This window comes from Artibeus jamaicensis, unplaced genomic scaffold, assembly GCF_021234435.1.
Source record: "Artibeus jamaicensis isolate MK-2021 breed Jamaican fruit bat unplaced genomic scaffold, CSHL_Jam_final scaffold_1964, whole genome shotgun sequence".
Lineage (NCBI taxonomy): Eukaryota > Metazoa > Chordata > Mammalia > Chiroptera > Phyllostomidae > Artibeus > Artibeus jamaicensis.
The window spans coordinates 32,305,504-32,324,605 of record NW_026522030.1 but is presented as its reverse complement, the minus strand read 5'-3'; the positions used below and the strand labels follow the sequence as shown (position 1 = coordinate 32,324,605).

The window sequence follows — 19,102 nt, the reverse complement described above, 5'->3', positions numbered from 1 at the left end:
CATAGCTCTATGCCCATTTATTTACATAGTGTCTCTGGTCCTTTTTCACCATGGAAAAACCCAAAGAACTTACTCTATCTGGTCTTTCACATACACAACCCTTGTTAACCCTGCTACAGACAAAGGGAAAGTTTACGGTCTTGAGGTCAGGGCCACGCGAAATATGGTCTATAGACCATTACTGTCCTGCAAACTACCACTGAAGCTGAGAATGCTTGAAAGTAATCTTTTATAGCATTTGACATTGTCAAGGCATCCAAATGTGACTGTTTTTCTAGTAATTTACTATATTTTTAAAGTACTAATTCATGAAAAATTAGAAAAGATCTAGAATTTGTAATTTTTCCATGAGAAAAATATCATTTAATATCCATGATTTTTAACTAGGTCTTAAAAGATAACAAAATTCAGCCCTAGAGGTTTCATCCACAACATAGATTTTTGCCTTGAAAAATGAAATGAAACTAAAAAGAGGCAGGGCCAAGGAAGTTTTGAAAATTATTTGTCCCACACTCTGGGTTCCCGGTGAAGCTCCAATTCCACTGATGTAGTGAGATCCCAGTATCAGAGATAAATTGTTTCTAACTAATGTATAATTACATACAGAGGACTACCTATACACACATAGGTATTCATGAAATACTAGAAGTTTACATTCTAAGAACTAAGTTGATTACAAATATACAAGACACTGGACTATTACAGAGTTGATATGTGAATTCATGTATTTATAAGTGTCACTCTAATATATCCACCTCCCTTGAGTTAAGTGCCTCTCAGTCTGAGTACTGTATATGGTGTATTGGGACACTGCTCTGAGCTACCCATTCAAGGCAATGAAATTTAATTAGTAAGTTAGGTACCATAAGACATTAACAACTAATAATAAAACAGAACAATTGTAACAATATACTGTAATAAGTTATATGAATGTGGTCTCTCTGTGATTACTCAGCTGCCTACTAAGTGACCGACCGGCAGGGAGCCAACACAGTACGGATATGCTGAACCAAGCAAGAGATGATCCCCACTCCAAGTAGGACAGGTGAGAGATTACATCACGTAACTTATAAAGGGGTGCAATGAGGGCAAGGGAAACAAAAGAGGAAATAAACCAATGGGACTACACCAAACTAAAAAGTCCCTGCACAACAAAGAAAATGATTTAAAAAAACGAAAAGACAACCCCCTGAATGGGAGAATGTATTCCCCAATAATACAGCCAATCAGGGGTTAATGTCCAAAATCTATAAAGAGCTCAAACAACTTAATACCAAAAAAGCCAAACAATTTAATTAAAAAATGGGCAGAGGACCTAAACAGACACTTCTCCAAAGAGGACATACAGATAGCCAACAGACAAGTGAAAAGATGCTCAACATCACTAATCAGAGAGATGCAAATCAAACCACAATGAGGTATCACCTTACACCCATCAGAATGACCATCGTATTATAAATCAGCAAGTGCTGCTGAGTGGAGAAAAGGGAACCCTTGTGCAATGTTGATGGGACTGTAAATTGGCCTAGTCACTATGAACAACATGATAGAGGTTCCTTAAAAATTAAAAACAAAACTAACTGCCTTATGACCAGCAATTCCACTTCTGGTTATTCATCTGAAAAAACCCAAAACACTAATGCAAAAAGACATATGAATCCCTACGTTAATGCAGCATTATTTACAATAGCCAAGATGCAAAAGCAACCTAATAGTTCATCATTGGATAAAGATGTGGCCCATATATACAAATGAAATCTTACCATTTGCAACCCCATGGATAGACCTAGAGATTATTATGCTAAGTAAAATAAGTCACACAGAGAAAGACAAATACCATATAATTTCACTTATATGTAGAACCTAAAGGACACAATAAATAACATAGAAACAGACATACACATAGAGAACAAACTGATGGCTGCCAGATGGGAGGGGGATTAGGGAACCACTTGAAAAAGGTAAAGGAATTAAGAAATACAAGTCAGTAGTTACAAAGTAGTCACAGGGATGTAAAGCACAGCACAGGGAATACAGTCAATAATAACTGTAATGACTGCGTGGTGCCAGGTGGGTACTAGAATTATTGGGGGGAACTTTTCATAAATTACATAAATGTCTGTTACCGAACCAAGGTTCAAGGGGGGGGGCAATATTTGGCCCACCCAGGGATGCAAAAAAAACTGCTACAGAACAACAGGGGCCCCTCCCAAGGACGGTATACTAATAGCTACTGGGCTCATCTGTCCGCTGCCAATTGGAAAAAACATCTCTCAATGCCAGAGATTTGTGAAAAGGAAACAAAATGTTTACTTAATGCTATTCGGGCCTAACGCCTCCATTAATATATCAAAGTCCTTTAGGGTATACACCTACACACACAGTGCTCCCTTCTCCCACTGTCCCAACTCCGGGTACCGTAAATCAGGAAAAGAGCACACGTCCGTTTTTCCAGGCCTCTGGTATCCTCAGCTGTGCTGACCGTCCAGGCAGGATCTCGAGTTAATCCAAAGTCATGTGGCACCTTCTCACGGTCCACTGGCAAGAGTTCTTTGTACCCAGTTCCAGTCAAAGTCTCTCCTGCTTCCCAGGCCATGTGGTCAAAGGGAGCACCCCAAGAAGAGGGAGCCTCTTCTACCAAAGCTGCAGGGGTCCCCATTATGCCCAAAAGCATGTGGCTTTCTTCTTCACTTGGCTGCAGGGGTCCCCATTGTGGCAAAGCCTCGTGGTTTTCCCTTTCACCTGGCTGCAGGGATCTGCACTCTTCCAAAACCGCATGGCTCTCTCCTTCACCTTGCCAAGAGGGTACCCTTACTCTGCTGAAACCACGTGGCTCTCTTTCAATGGCTACTGCCTCTGGGTTTAACCACCTCCTCCGCCCCCCCCCACCAGTTCTCCTTTGCAACCCCATTTCCGACTCCTCCCACAATTGGTTACATCTGCCAGTACTCCCATACCCTCCCAGCTTTACTGGGCTGCCATCATTAGTCTGGGCAGGTGTGGCCCAATGGCATGGAGCCAATCAACTCCAAGCTCTCACGCAGCTGCAGTAACTCAGGGGACCAGCCCCCAGTTACATCCTGGGTAGAAGCCACTCCCTTCTCCCCCGGCTCAAAGCATGGCCACAGCTATTTAACATATCTATGAAACCAGTTAAAGGTTATAGAGGTCACTTAATGTTAAGTGACCATTCCAGAGGTTAGCTGCGAAACTGTTGCTATGCAAAACAACTCTCAATGGCCCTGCTCCATTTGTCCGTTCCCCCAACTGACACCTGGAGGGGTGGGGGTGGAGTGAGGACATCTTAATATTTCCTGGACACCCTGAGCTCTGGACCCCATTCCAAATTCTTATTTTGGGGCCCCCCTCCTTGCTGCGCCCTGTTACATAAGCACTGTGCTATATATATACCTGAAAAACAAAATAATGTCAACTGTATACTGAATGAATAAGGTGAGCAAAATTATGACATCAGTTAGTCAAGATTTATTTCAAAGCGTGAAATCATTTAGACCAATCGAAAATGGTACACTACTGCAATTTCTTATGATACATCAGTATTTAAACTAAAATGAAAAAAAAAAAACACTAGGTGGTATTACCTGCTAACGCACACAATATATGATTTTCAAAAGTGATGGCAATTTCACAAAACATAATATCAAAAAACTTTCACACTTACTGAGGACACAACTAGCAGCAATCTATCCAAACAAGCACATTTGTTTTAACCCTTGCTTCACAAAGCCACCGATAACTGAGGCTTCCTCCTTCAAGTTTAGGATTTCTAACATTAAACTACATTTTGTAAGTATTTTCACAGAGAAGAAATGAAGATACATTATTTGCCATGAATCCATACATCAAAAAGTGAAACAATCCCACTGAATGTATCCACGTTTCTCTTTCCCCAACATCAACTTTGTTATCCTAAATACCTTATATTTTGGTTAAAAGCAGTGCTCCATCTGTGCAGATTAGTGAAAAGTTACTTCCATTATCTTTAAAACTGTCTTCTAGTAAATTGCCCTTCGGGACTGTATGGATGGACCTGAAGAACATTATGTTAAATGAAATAAGCCAGTCAGAGAAAGACAAATACCCTACAATTCACTCATGTGTGTTGGGAACCACTCTGCCTGGTTTCAGGAGTTGTAACTGCCCCCCATGGCTAAGGCTGAGCGACCTCCAGAATTTGAGCCACTAAAGAGACAAAGCTTATCTCTGGCAGCAAGCACTGCTTCTACTTCCTCCCCTGCCCCCCAAACACTTGGTTAGTCAATGATGGGTAAGACCCCTCAGAGTGGGGGCAACCTAAGCCAGACATGATCACTTGGGAGGCCATCATGGAAGGACTGGGGGGAGGGTGCAGCAAAGGAGTGATAGACCCTCGTCCCCCAGCTATTCTGACATAGCCTGAGTCCCCATTTCTGTCTGTGAGAAGCGCTTCCTGGCTCTAATTCACTTAAGCCTAAAAACCCATGATGGGGGAGGCGGTGCAGCCCCTTGCTGGCTAGGGTGGGATTTGGGGTGATCAGGCATAAGAAAGAGTTCCTAAAGTCCTGTGAGCCTGCTTTGCTAAGAGTGCTTTCATTCACATGATAAGGGTCTGAGCAGGAAATGAGTATGTCTCCCAAAGTTTTTGCAACCCCCTTACCTGACAGACACTGACTCAGACTAAGCCCTCGGATCTCTTTGAAATGTTATCTACTGTTTGACCCTTACCACCTGTATTCCTATGTATTACAACCCAATAAAAGCCATTGAGGAAGGGGCTCTTCGTTTTTCTCCTCTGAAGGATTGACCACCTCTCCTCCCCAAGCAGATCATGTCTTGGTAGCTTCACTTTCTTCCGTGGTAGATGAGGGGACTTTGCGAGCAAAGGTGCCCCACACATGTGGACTCTAATGAACACACTGAACTAACAAGCAAAACAGAGACATACAGATAAAGAGCAGATGACCAATAGTGTAGGAGGGGAGGTTAGTGAGATAAAGAGTAGATGACGGATAGTGTGGGAGGGGTGGTTAGTGGGCGGAGCGACCGAGCAAACAGGAAGAAGGACTCATGGACATGGACCATAGTGTGGGGACTACAGTGGGGGAGGGGGCTATAAGGGACTAAATGGTAATGGAGAAAAATAAAATTAAAAAAAGGAAACAGAAACGTGGATACATGGAACAGACTGACCAAAAAAACAAAATTACCTTTTATACACCTGTCTCCATCCCCCAACCAAGTCTGGCACCAAAGTGAATAATACAATGTACTGTTTCAGGGGCCCAAAGAACCTGTAATCTTAATTTCCTAAGTATCCAAAGATGTCAACTTCCTGCCAATATAAACAAAAGTCTCCAGTGAGCAAAAACCACGTCGTTTTTAGGAAGAAAAAATGCATAGCATGAGAATTAACTACAACTGTATTATTTATACTTTTCTCCCAAGCTACAAGCACTCTTAGCATTAAATTATATTGTGCATGCACACCTACAACAGTTTGTTTGCTCATGCTAAAAATAAATAACTTTCTATTCCATAGTTTAACGGGCTCTTAAAACGCTTTCCCTGGGGTGGGGGGGAACAAGTATTTTTTGTTCTTTAAGAACCTGGTAGAGAAAAGTGAACTGCTATATGTTCATTTAAGCTTTGCTGAAACCTAAAGATGAAGCTTTCAGGGTTTTTTCATATCATGTAGGGATGGAATGGTAGATAGAGATAGATGCAATCCTTTGTAAGCCACAGGATATTCTGAATGGAAAAAAAATTGACATGGCAATTATCTAAAGGAAAAAAGTCACAAAAAAAGGTGAGCGTTTCCTCTTAAAAACAGAAAAGTGCTATATAACAAAAATAAAACTACAAATTTAAAAAACACTTATTTTGATGTTTTAGAAGACAAACCAAAAGAAAAAATTGATTGGCAGAAGGAGTCTAGACCAATTAGAACTAAGGCAGCTGTAAAAAAATAAAACACACACACAATACAATTTGACCTCATAAAGAAAATGACTCATTAAAATTTTACAAGTCTTCATGTTCGTAGTAATATATTAATGCCCAAAATATCAAAATTACAAAGTATGAATTTCCCCCCTTAGGTTTATAATAAACTATCAAATCTCTGTTTATCACATTTACTTTCATAAGCCGTCTGGTTAGCAGCACATGTTACACAAGCACATACATGCTAGTATTTTACCATGAGAACTAGTATTCGTTTCAGACTAGTGACCTGCCTCTTTACCCACAGCTATATATATATTTCATTTCCCTTATAAGACACTTAAGACCTTTCTAGTGGTAACTTTAATCAACACATTACATAAAAAGAATCTTGATTTTTAAAATGAATCTTTTTAGTACTATAACATGATGGGTTTAATTGAACACTTAGAGCATAACGATAATTACATTGTACTGTTTAAACTAATTCACAGCTGTAGGAAAATGTTTGATTTTTAACCAAGATGAGACTGAAGTTATGAGCAGTAAAACCCTGGAAAACAATGAATGAGTAGGAAGATGACTTGTCCTCAGTGGCCATTCATTATTTTGCTTTTAGGAACCTGGAAAAAATTGTCTTCTTTGAGTTTCAAATGTTCTGGTAAATCTAGCCGTTTCTTAGCTTCCTCAATATCACCATGAATTGCTGAAATAAGTGACTCTGCAGAGAGAACAAACCAGGTAAAGATGATGAAAATTACCCCTACACCTTTTCCTACTTCTTTGTTCAACCTCTCCTAAAAAACGCTTCACAAAGCCGGCGGTGTCTCCAGAGCAGAGCAGTTAGCTGCCCAGTAACTGTTCTATCTGTTCGCACAGATTTAAGTAAAAAGTCCATAGCACACAAAATTATGTCTCTAATCTTATTGCAATTTCTTAGAGAAAGGCATCAGTGAAAAGGTACATTGCAAATACCAAATGGAAGAAACAAATATCCACTATTAATTCTCTTCAGCATTTACACTTACAAACAAAACTACAATTAAATCTATCACACCACACTACGATCCCTGATACAATGTTTTTGATTGTTTCTCACAGCAAGCATTACAAAGCATCCATTATTCATTATATGTAGGGGACCAGTTTGTCTTGGTCTGGCAAATGTGACTCAGCTCTGTATGGAAAACCTACAGAAGCAAGGTGGTGGGCAGGAGCCAGACCTTCAAATCGACTTTTCCTGTGGGAATCAGGCCTAGAAAATGCGTACAGATTGTTATGGCTTGCTTTTGCTAAAACTCCCTCACCCTGGTCTAAAGCAACAAATGTGTATTGTTTATCTTCAAGGTAATTTCCAAAGCCTGTGTGAGCTCTCCCAAGGACAGAGCTAATAATCCCCTCTGCATGTTATTTTTATTTCCTTGATTGTTCCCAGAACAATATTATGTAGACAATAATATTCTATGTGATAGATAATAAATCTTTCTATGATGTAAGACCCAAAGAAAACAATAAAAGCCTGTCTAGGCAAGGCTTGAGGGAGTGGCCAAGGCACCCATAGCACTCTCCCCTTAAGAGAGCAGCCGTACCTGTTCCCTTTTTCCACACAGGATTGTTGTCACCTGTGCACTGATTCTTGTAAGCCACAGCAGGCGGACTCTGCTGGACAGGGTCTGCTACAATTATAGCTTATTAATTCTTACTTGTTCCTTAAAACATGAAAAGGAAATAAAGATTTGAACTGCACGCTGTTGGAGAGGCAGCCAGCCTGCTGCTGGGTTTGAATCTGTGGTCCATCGCTTACTACATGACCCTGGGTAAATCATGTAACCTCTCTGTGCCAATCTCCTCATCTGCAAAATGAGCAGAATAATTCCTCATACGGTTATTGTGGGGATGGAATGAGTTATTCATTTAAGGCACTCAAAGCAATGCCTGGCACACATTTAATTTGCTCAAGAATGATCTGTACTGCTACGGCTGTTACTAGTAGAAGCAGAAGTAGCTACAGTAATACTTAAGATAATCTAAGAACTTACCTAGAGAATCAAAGTTCTTTTCTGGTCTGAGGTAGCCAACAATGGCAACATTGAGGATTTCCCCATAGAAGTCCTCTTTGAAGGTATGTATGATATGAGTTTCCTACAGTCAAGAAATGTTTAAGAGAAAATTACCATCAGACTGCAGAATACCTAAAATTTGAAATACACACATAAATGAGGCAACCCTCATTAAAATCTAAATGCAGTTTTTCCTGAATTCTTCCACTGCTCCTGTCCCTGACCTTACATATAAACATTACTGATTAATGTAGATGTTACACCACAAACCTGGTATGATTGACTGTTTACAGAAAAAACCAACATACAGCAAAGTAAGTCTTAGCAAGGCAGAAAAACTGAGCAAAGACAACAAAAAGGGAATAGTTGAAATATTAAGAGATGTCACCACTAACAGAGCTAGTTCTAAAGTTAATCAGGATCCGAGTGTCCCTGACACACTCCAGTTAGAGAAACTTTTGAGGGTTGGACGAAGCTGAAGGCCGATGTGGGGCAGAACACCCCAAACTGGCTCCTGATCTGGGAGTGATGTGACCGTGGGCAGGTAAAAGACACCTTGGAAAAGTCAGAATTTTAGTAGGCGCCTATGAAGAGGAAACCTGAGTTCAAGAAATCAAACATGAAAATCGGAGTAATTCTTTCTTACCAAGCACAGGAAGTTCACTCTATATACACTTAATGGAATTTATGGACTTTATGAAGCCCATTAAAAAAAGGAACACTGACTTAATTTAAAAGGAAACATGGATAGAATTGTTTCCTTTTAACTTTTTAGGCCTTGGCCAGGTAGCTCAGTTGTTTGGAGCATCGTCCTGATATGCCAAGGTTTCTGGTTCAATCCCCCCGTCAGGGCACATACCAGAATCACTAATGAATGCATAAATAAGTGGAACAACAAATTAATGTTTCTCTTTTCTTTCTCTTTCCCTTTCTTTTTCTCTCTCCCTCTTTGCCCCTTTCCTCTCTCTCTCAAAATAAAAAATTTTAAAAAATAGAACTTTTCTTAAAGCTATTATCAAAGCTTCGGTTTTGTTAGATAATGAAATCATTTATAGAAGACTTGAACTTATGTTCTATGTTCAATTCCAAGTGTTTAGGAGAAGGAAAATACCTTAGTAAGAATAATAAATTAAGAATCAAAAGTCTCAAGTTGCACATTTGGCTAAAGGCATAGCTTAACCTCTCTGGAGCTCAGCTTTGTCTGTAATTGAGGGGTTTGACTTAGAAGACATAAGGTGCCCCACTCCTTTTTATTGGGTTGGCCAAAAAGTTTGGGTTTTTTTTTTTTTTTTCGTAAGATGGCTCTAGTAGCACTAAGTTGCCTTGAACTTCATTGAAAAAAATTTTGTTAGATTGTACTGTGACAGCTGTCACATCAGCCTGCATTAAAATTTATCCAAATTGCTGAATTTTTGTGTAGCTATTTTAATATTAAAGATGAAGAAAACAGCAACACTTTCAGCGTATTATGCTTTATTATTTCAAGAAAGGTAAAAACACAACTGAAATGCAAAAAAAGATTTGTGCAGTTTATAGAGAAGGTGCTGTGACTGATCAAACTTGCCAAAGGTGGTTTGCAAAGTTTCATGCTGGAGATTTCTCACTGGACAATGTTCCATGGTTGGTTAGACAAGTTGAAGTTGATAGAGATCAAATCGAGACATTAATTGAAAACTGTCAATGTTCTACCACATGGGAGATAGCCAACATACTCAAAATATCCAAATCAATAAAGTTATTGGTGAAAATAAAATATGTGCCTTTTGTTTTATGGAAAAAATCATGTAGACTTTCTGATCTACCCAATACTATGAACCAATAAATGTGACTTTCAGTCTTTCTTTTCAGTAAAATTTTGAATAAAAGGAACTAATATGTAAGACCTTGACACTATTACAAAATATAACAGAGGAATGGTAAAAATGTCTACTTTCCCTAAATTGATGTACAGATTCAATGTTATGCCAATCAAAATCTTAGGTTTTTTTTAAATGACAGAAACTGACAAGTGATTCTAAAATTCATATTGAAATGTCAAAGGCCAAAATTATCCAAGAAATCTTGAAAACAAAACTGGAGAATTTATCTGATCAGATATTAAGACCTATTATAGAGCTACAGACATTAAGACAATGTGGCAACAGCCTAAGGATAAACTAGGAGATAGGCCAATTTAATGTATGAGCCTATTTTGGACTCACACTGATAAAGTCACTTGATTTAAGACCAAGTTGACCCTGCAATGCTGTCAGGAAGGATAGTATTTTCAATAAATGGGCTGGGCCCTGACTGGTGTGGCTCAGCGCATTGGACACTGTCCCACAAACCGAAAGGTTGCTGGTCAGGGCACATGCCTGGGTTGTGAGCCAGGTCCCCATTTTGGGGAGTGCAAGAAGCAACTGATCATGTTTCTCTCCCTCTCTCCCTCCCTTTCCTCTAAAGACAAATACATAAAATCTTTTTAAAAAATAAAACAAAATATAATAAAGGGCTGGGCCAATACTCATACAAGAAAAAAATTTGACCCTAACCTCATATCATACTCAAAAATCCGTTTGATTTTTGAGAAAAGCAAGATAATTAAGCCTTGGGGGGGGGGGGATCTACAAATATCTTTATGATTCTGGAAGAAGCAAAGATTTCTTAAAAGCAATACAACATAAAAGATATTTGCAATTTATAAATAGTCCCAACAAAGGAACTGGATCACTGGATCTAGATAGAGTATATTAAGAACTCAAGTCACTGAGATAGTCAATCCAATTTTTTTAAGAAGAAAATGTCTTGGCCCTGACTAGTGTGGTTCAGTGGACTGAGCACTGGCCTGAGAACCAAAGGGTGGCTGGCTCAAGTCCCAGGCAGGGCACCTGCCTGGGTTGCAGGCCAGGTCCCCAGTAGGGGCATGTGAGAGGCAACCACACACTGATGTGTGTGTGATTTTCCTTCTCTTTCTCCCTCCCTTCCCCTCTCTCTACAATAAATAAATAAATAGAGCCTTTAAAAAATAGAAAAAGTTTTGAAGAGGTGCATCATATATGTCTACTATTGGCAAAGAAGAAAAAAGCAAACTTCTGAAATTTATGAACCTCCTCCCAAGGGAAAACTGAGAATCTCCTAACTATGAAAGTACTTTCAAGGCGTTCCTTAACTGGCTTTGTAGTAACAGTTCTGTTACTTGAGTAGCTAATAAAGAAAAATTAGTCAAAGTAGCCTTCCCTCCCTTTGTTTTCTCCCTCATTCTACTAGAAAAACAAATGTTGTGTTCTTTCATCAGTTCTTTTCTTTATTTATGCCAACAAATATTTTTCACATCCCTAACACTCAAACATAAGAAAAATGTTGAGCACAATGTTAAGTAGTTTGGGGCCAATTCTATTGCTTATGCCTGTATTAGCCCTGTGATTTCTCAACTGTGATGTATTTCTCTTCTATAAACTCTTCAAAGAGGATGAAATTTAGATGAACTGTAACTGTTTCTGCCACACACTTGAGCTAATCAAAAGATCTGGCTGCATTTAGCAGATTAAGCACATCAGCTATGTGTGTCCTATGAGAAGAGCAGAAAGTACACCTCAAGGTGGTTTAAAAGAGGGGGGAAATCACCTTGCCATGTTATCAGAAAGCACCATTCACATAATAAGCAGTTCTATGCTAACAGGGAGCAAAGTCATTAAAGGGTGAATGAACTACATAAACTTTGGCAAGCTGAATTTTATGAAACATACTCTTCGAGCACTTTTTATCTCCAGCAAAGGTAAGTATATGGGAAGTTATAAAATTAATATTATTGTAATTTGTTTGCACCTCTACTTTTTGTTTTCTACAAGATTTTAAAAATAAATACATAAAAATTATTAATTTATGTTCTTGGGCACATAGAATATAAAAATGTAATTTCTTTCCTCCCTCTGTGTGTATGTATATCTCCTCAGGTGAGGAGTTGCAAAAAAAAAAGAAGAGTTTGTGTATGCTATCAAAGTTAGACTAAATTCAAATTAGACTTATATAACTTCGGGATGTTAAATGGAATCCCCATAGTAACCACAAAGAATATCTATAGAAAATACCCAAAAGGAAATCAGAAGGGAATCAAAATGTCACTACAAAAAAGTCAACTAAACACAGAAGCAGTAATGGAGAAAATGATGGACAAGAAAGCTATAAGGCATATAAAAAACAAATGGCAAAATAGGATAACTCCCTCATCAGTAGTCAGTTTAAATGTAAATGGGTCAAACTCTCCAATCAAAAGGCAGAATGATTAAAAACAGATGATTCAACTACACACTTAAAAGAGATTCACTTTAGATCCAAACATGTAGTTATTCCATTCAAATAGTAACTTAATACTTCACTTTTAAATCCTTCAAATATGCTGCCCAAAATTCTAGAATTTAGACTATGTTGTGCTTAGCACTGATATAGTCCATTCCACTATATGCACATCTAATGCTGCATATTACTCTAAATCATCATCCCATTTTTAGTTACAGAGTGAAATGTATTCTTACCATGGACTTTTTTGTGTTTTTGTAGTATGGGTTCCATCCTATGCTCACCACCATCTTATGGACATCTCCACTTCCAACACTGGCCCATCCATAATAAATGCCAGTGGATATGTCGGCTGGAAGACTGTCTACTACTTGTTCAGGAAAGTTAGCTTAAAAACAGAAGTACATATTCTGAATGTTAAGGGTATCACAGTACTCATAAAAATAGCATGCAAAGCTGGTCTAAATAATTAAGCTCACAAGATTGCTAGGACTTTGCCTATGATTACCAATTCCACCATTTCATATTCTGAGTCGAATTTCTCCTCTTTTTGTTATTAAGTTAGGAACAAGGAACCAGATCACACTCTCCAGGTAGAAGATGACAAATACAGGAACAGCTGGAATTTTTAGACCTGGTCTTTTGGAATCACTCAGCAAGATTCAAATTTTGGAAATACACATAACTAGTCTCCAAACTAGGTCTGGGGGCAACCCTGACTATATTTTAAAAAATGAATCACGCTTACCTTCAAGTCCAGGCTACTAAAACTAATAATGTAGGCAGATCAAAAAAGATATCTGGTTCTCATTCAACTGCCTGTGTGCTAACTTGGACACAATCTAATAACAGATTTAAAAAACAAACCTACAGTTGGCATGAAAGTTCAGCCAATCTGCTCACATTGTTTTGTAATGGGCAAGGCTCATGCCATGCTTGGCAGCTCTACCACACCTGGATAGAGAGGCGGCAAAGTGGGACCGCAAAAAGCTCCAGCTTCCTGCCCTCAAGGCAGCTCCCCAGAAAACTCAAAACTACCGGCCAGGACCTGATCCCTCGACCTCATCAAAGGTCCTCCGCCTCAAATGAGCAGGGAGAGGCAGAGGAGAGGGTGTCGCCACTGTCCTCAGCCCAAAGACCCTGTCCGACCCCCCATCCTAAGCCCCAGATGACGTCTACCGCCCACGTGGCCCGGCCTCAAGGGCTCCGCACCCTCCAGCTCACCTGTGGGGATACCCAGTTGCTTGGAGCCACGGCCAAAACCCCTCACCACTTGGCCGCGGCAGAAATACGGGAGATGCTTCATGACGCCGTCCGCTTGGGGGTCGGGCTGAGGGCCAGGCCGCAGGTCCAGCAAAGCCGTCGTGGAGGTGGTGCCCAGACCCCCCGGACCAGCCGGGGGACACGGGCAGGAGCTCGGCCGGCGGGCCGGGCGGGAGTACAACGGCCCGGGAGGCGCGGGCGCCACGCAGGATCTATCCCCCTCACGCTGCTGACCCAACAGAAGCTGCCTGGCAACTCGGAGGATATGTCTCTGCTTCGAGAGCGACGGTGGCAGGGACAAGCGTGGAAAAGAATGCGATTGCGGGCGCGGATCGCGGTGAGGACGTACTGCAGTGGAATCAGCCCCAGCCCTCGGAAATACTCCGACCTGCGCACACTTCCTCTGCCAATGACCCGGAGCTAGTTCGGCTTCCGTAGCCCCGCCCCCAGCATGGCCGCGCCCTCCGCGGGGTCCCACTCCTACCCGGTCCACCGCTTCTTTGGTTTTTACCGGCCCAGGCGATTTGAACCAAGGCGAGGAACCTGTATTTCAGCCTGGGGATGTCGTAGTGTTTATTCTGCCTTCATCGTTTTCAGAAGGATCCTGATGCCAAATAGATACCTTTCGGTCCTTGGCAACCACTAGATTGTTGGTCATTCACCTCCCGTTCCGCTCTTAAACATTTATTAAAGTTCCAAAATTCCAGCTCAGACATCACTCCTTCATATAGGCTTTTCCTGACTGCCTGCGGGAAGTGATTGTCCATTTGACCACAGTGTGCAGTCAGAGCACAGCAGAAGCCCTAGTCCGTGACCAGCAGAAGGTTGCGATGATGTGATTACCCACCCCCCTACCCTAGGAAAGACGCAGGCCCCTCCCCACCCTCCCTCCCTAGGCGGTGAGCGTTCTTGAGAACTTCGTAAACCGAATGAAAGGCCTGATTTCCACTGCGATGCAAGTTCATGCGCCTTCTGACCCTTGGAAGTGTAAATATTACCTCCGGAAGTAGAGCTCACAAGGTATACAAGGGAGTCAATCACAAGGGCGTCCTCCTGTCTTGGTTTTGAGAAAAGTTTTAGTTGTTCTCTCCTACCTTTCTTTATTGAAGGGGAGCAGAGTTTGCCACCCAAAACATGCCTCTCGGGGATACGGATTATTTAGGTTGGTTAACATAAACAGCAAATGTGGGAGAAGCTCTGAAAACCAAGTATAAGTTCCCCTTTATAAAGGACATTCACATTTGTAAGGGAAATCTCCCTTTGGAATGGTATTTCCATCACTACCAGGGAGAGGAGGACATCTACTGTTAATAATGAAGAACTCTGCATCAAGATCCTCCCTCTTGTTAACTGTGCTTTTTTGGGTAACTTCCCATGACTAACTCCCCAAACCCAACATCTTTTGCCTTTAGCTGAAGATGGCATTTAAGGTGATGGTGTCCACTATTTTGATGAGTTACTTAGTGTTCCTGAGTTGCTCCTCTGTATGCAGAAGACATACATGTTGTTAAATTTTTTTAATCATTTTTAATTTTCAATTACAGTTGACATACATTATTATAACAGTTTCAGGTGTACACCCCAGTGATTATACATTACAAAATAAGTGAGCATCCGCCCACCTGACATGGAACAGCAAGTGGGGTCTGTTGCCCTCCACCACCCTGTAGGCAAATTTCTGAAGGCAAAGATTTGTTGATAAAGGAAAGAAGTCTTCATTCAAAAGCTACACAATTTTGGAATAACAGCTTTCCACATACATTAGTCACTTAAGCCTATCAATTAATGGTAAACTCTATCTAACTCAGGGATGTCAAACTCATATTCACTGGGGTCACATCACACTCAGGGTTGCCTTCAAAGGGCGGAATGTAACCTTAGGACTGTATAAATGTAACTACTCCTTAACAGTTAAGTGAGAGCTCTAGGAGGAGCTGCTGCCAGCCAGGTAGAAACAGTGGAGGGCTGGATTCAGTTCGAGGGCCTTGGGTGTGCCACCGTGATCTAACTCTAGTTACAGCTTTCATCACTTAAGTCTACTAAATAAGGCTGAACTCTTTAACTCTTTCTTCCCCCTATTGTTCCCCTAGTTTTTAATTACCTCATTTCTATAGGTTAGTTTACAAACAAAAACAACATAAGATACAAAACCTACACAATTTTAGAAGAATGGCAGGCTTCTGCCTCAGAGCCTGTCCCCTCTAGGACACCCCCAAAAGAATAACCCTGCCACGCCCTGCTGGGCCAGCCCCAACCAGGGCCGCACCTAGAATTCCTTCTACCATCCAAAATACCAGCAGCAGACAGCTGCAGCAGGATCATCCAGACATCCTCAAGGAAGACAGGGCAAGAGAGCCAGTCTCTGCCTTCCTTTTATTTTAAATCTTCTGGTCCATAGTTTCATGTGCTCAGGAGGCTTCTCAGCCAATCCCATCCTAGACTATTTACCATTGCCCCGGGCAGCTGCCTCCTATGGCCCCTCCCTACTCCTCCCCAGTGATCTGATAAGATCTCTCTGTATCAACACCAGATATAATTATTAGACTATTATTGACTATAACCCTGTGCTGTACTTTACATCCCCTTGACCATTCTATAACAATCAATTTGTACTTCTTAATCCCTTCACCTTTTTTGCCCATTCTGCCTCATGCCCCCTCCCATCTGGCAACCATCAAAACCTCTCTATCTATGATTTTGTTTCTGTTCTGCTTGCTTATTTTGTTTTTTAGGTTCAATTGCTGATACATGTGTATTTATTGCCATTTTATGGCTCATATTAAATTTTAATTTTTCTCTTGCTAATTTGTCTTATGTCAATGTATTCATTAGACCAGCCAGAAGAACCTTAGAGGGTAGAGGAAATTTTTTTCCTTTCCATACTACAGTAGAAGAAAAGGGACCAAGTGCTAAGCCTGACAAACTTGGGGGACACCTTCTTGACAGCCTTGCAAACTTGGAAACCTAAAATAGCCACAAAGGATGTTCAAAAATTACAGGCCCAGGCCAGCTAATAGGAAAGGGAAGTGGGTTCCCCCATCAACAGGAGTGGCAAAGAATTTGTGAATATTTTAAAGCTACCACACTATCTTTTATTTGACCAGTGACAACTCCTCAATTTAAACCAAACTACATATACTTTTTTTTCCTCTTCAAAATATGGCTATAGTCCTGTTGCAGGAAAATGAAGCAACCAGACACCGAGGGTTTCTGGAGTACAAGGTTTATTAAAGTGCACGGGCCCAGAGGAGTCAGTCTCCAAATTCTGAGCCCCAAACAAAGGGAAAGCAACCATTTTATAGAGCGGGGGGATAGAGCGAAGGGGAGGCCTGTCCTTCAGACCAAAGTGTGAGATAATTTACAGAAGCAGAAAGCAGAGCGCTTCACTATCTCTGGCATGTAGGTGATAAGCTAGAAGAAACAAGGTAAATCACTGGGCTCTTAAACATCGGGGCTGTAAAAAAACAGTCCCCTAATTGCTGTGCTATATTTTAAAATAGCTATCAATTTCCCCCAACAGTCCATGCCTTAAAGAAGTTGCATTATTTATATATTGGGCAGAAAAAAAATGGCAGACTCTAAAATTTCGTATCTTAATTGTGAAAAAAGGAGGAAGGAAACACCTATAATTTTAGAAACAAACTGAAATGATTAAGTATGTAATGATGCAAGGGACATGTATAAAGGACCCATGGACAAAGACAATGGGGTAGAAGGAGTAAATGTGGGAGGTGGCCGGGGCAGGGCAGGGGAGAGTAATGGGGGAAAAATGAGCACAATTGTAATTGAACAACAATTTAAAAAACTAAACAAATACTGGGAAATGTAACTGTACCCTGAATTTTTGTGGCACTGATAGCCTGGACTACAGAGTTCGTTGTCTGATGACATTCAGACTTTCTCACGGTCTGTCATTGTTTCGCACGTCGTTGTGCTCTCTCCAACTAGACTATAAATTCCAAAATGTCAGGAACTGAGCTTTGTAGTTTGCATGTATCGCCTTCCAATAAATACCTAGTTGATAAAGCTTTGAAAGAATAAAATAAATATGTAATTATGTTTGGTAATGTTGGTATTTTTGTCATGGTTTTCACATGAATTGAGAGAACACACAAGAGGCCCATAGACACACATTAACTTACTGGTGCTTGACTGGAAAATTCCAGACTGATTGATTAAGATTGCATTGCAACTAGATCAGCTACTGAATCTAAGTTTGGAATCAGGTTTCAGCACCTGTGATGCCTTTCTGGACCGGTGGTTTTCTCTTTAACAACATATAGATGGTCTCTAATACATCCCATTTCGGTTCTTATAACGGTATATAAATTTTTAACATACTAAAATCACAAAATATACATTTTAGTACTGCAATGTATAAGATAAATTCATAAAATATGTTTATAATAAAATGTGGATAGATATTTTAGGAACTCCTTGAAGCTCACAGTTGGAAAATTACTAATCTAGTATCACACTATCATTTTACGGAAAAGGACATAGAGACATAGACCCTGAGACTTTCTAAATCCAAGAGAATATGAAAATCTATGAAATATTAGATGCCACCTAGTCCTGTATTCTCTCTTTGACAGTGAACCTATGATAACCCTTTCTGGTAGAGTTAACTTATCTCCTGATCTTCTATATTAAACTGTCTGAAAAGAATTCATAGTGAAATGTTAGTTTAGTTTAGTGTTTAATAAGGACACCCCACATACAGAAATAAAGAGTTGTCAACAGTACAAGAAAAAAATTTTAAAAGATTTTATTTATGTATTTTTAGAGAGGGGGGAAGAGAGGGAGAAAAGGAGAGAGAGAAACATTGATGTGAGAAACACCTATTATTGCCTCTCACACACACCCGGACCAGGGACTGAACCGGCAGCTCAGGCATGTGCCCTGACAGGGAACTGAACAGGCAACATTTTGCTTTATGGGATGAGGCCCAAACCACTGAGACACACAGGTCAGGGTTAAAAACTGTTTATACTTGTATAAAATGTAAACAAAATTGTGTATGTTCTGTCCAAATAGAACATTAATAATATTTCTGGAAGATCCAAACGTTAGGCCAGGCCTTGAGGCTAAGAGATGATCTGAAAAATAAGGTTTTTTAGGAAAAGTCATTTGTTAATTCACTGTGCTCCTTCAATAGGGTATATATACTCCAAGTCAAGTGGATGATGACTAATGTGTTTTCAATTCAGTAATATTTGAATATCCGCTGTTCTTTATGTTTTTCCGGTGTATTTTTCACTGGACAATTATTGCTTGTATAATTGGGGAAAAATATAAACATACAGTATTAAATTCTTACCACAAAAACAAAACAAAAAATCCTATGTAAGTTTGTTCCTCATATATCCACAAGGTGGCATGTTACACTTCATTTTTACTTCACTGATACCTGAAATTAGGCAAATGGAAAAATCACTTAAGGAATTTTGCTCACTTCAGGCGCTAGTTGAGGTGGAAGGTAATTCTATACTCAGTAGTAGGGTTTGTTTTACTCACTGCCTTATAAGTTGTTTTCTTGGTGAGGCATGACTGTTGCTTAC

General features: G+C 40.2%; 1 protein-coding gene across 1 annotated transcript; it reads right to left on the bottom strand.

The window, feature by feature from the left end:
- Positions 1-3,463: 3,463 nt before the first annotated feature.
- On the bottom strand, positions 3,464-13,950 carry RFK (riboflavin kinase). Its single transcript, XM_037140507.2, has 4 exons — positions 13,503-13,950; positions 12,515-12,666; positions 7,983-8,085; positions 3,464-6,664 (listed from the first exon to the last, which is right to left on the bottom strand). Exons 1-4 carry the CDS (start codon positions 13,582-13,584, stop codon positions 6,534-6,536), a joined length of 468 nt encoding a protein of 155 aa, XP_036996402.1. The 5' UTR covers positions 13,585-13,950; the 3' UTR covers positions 3,464-6,533.
- Positions 13,951-19,102: the final 5,152 nt, after the last annotated feature.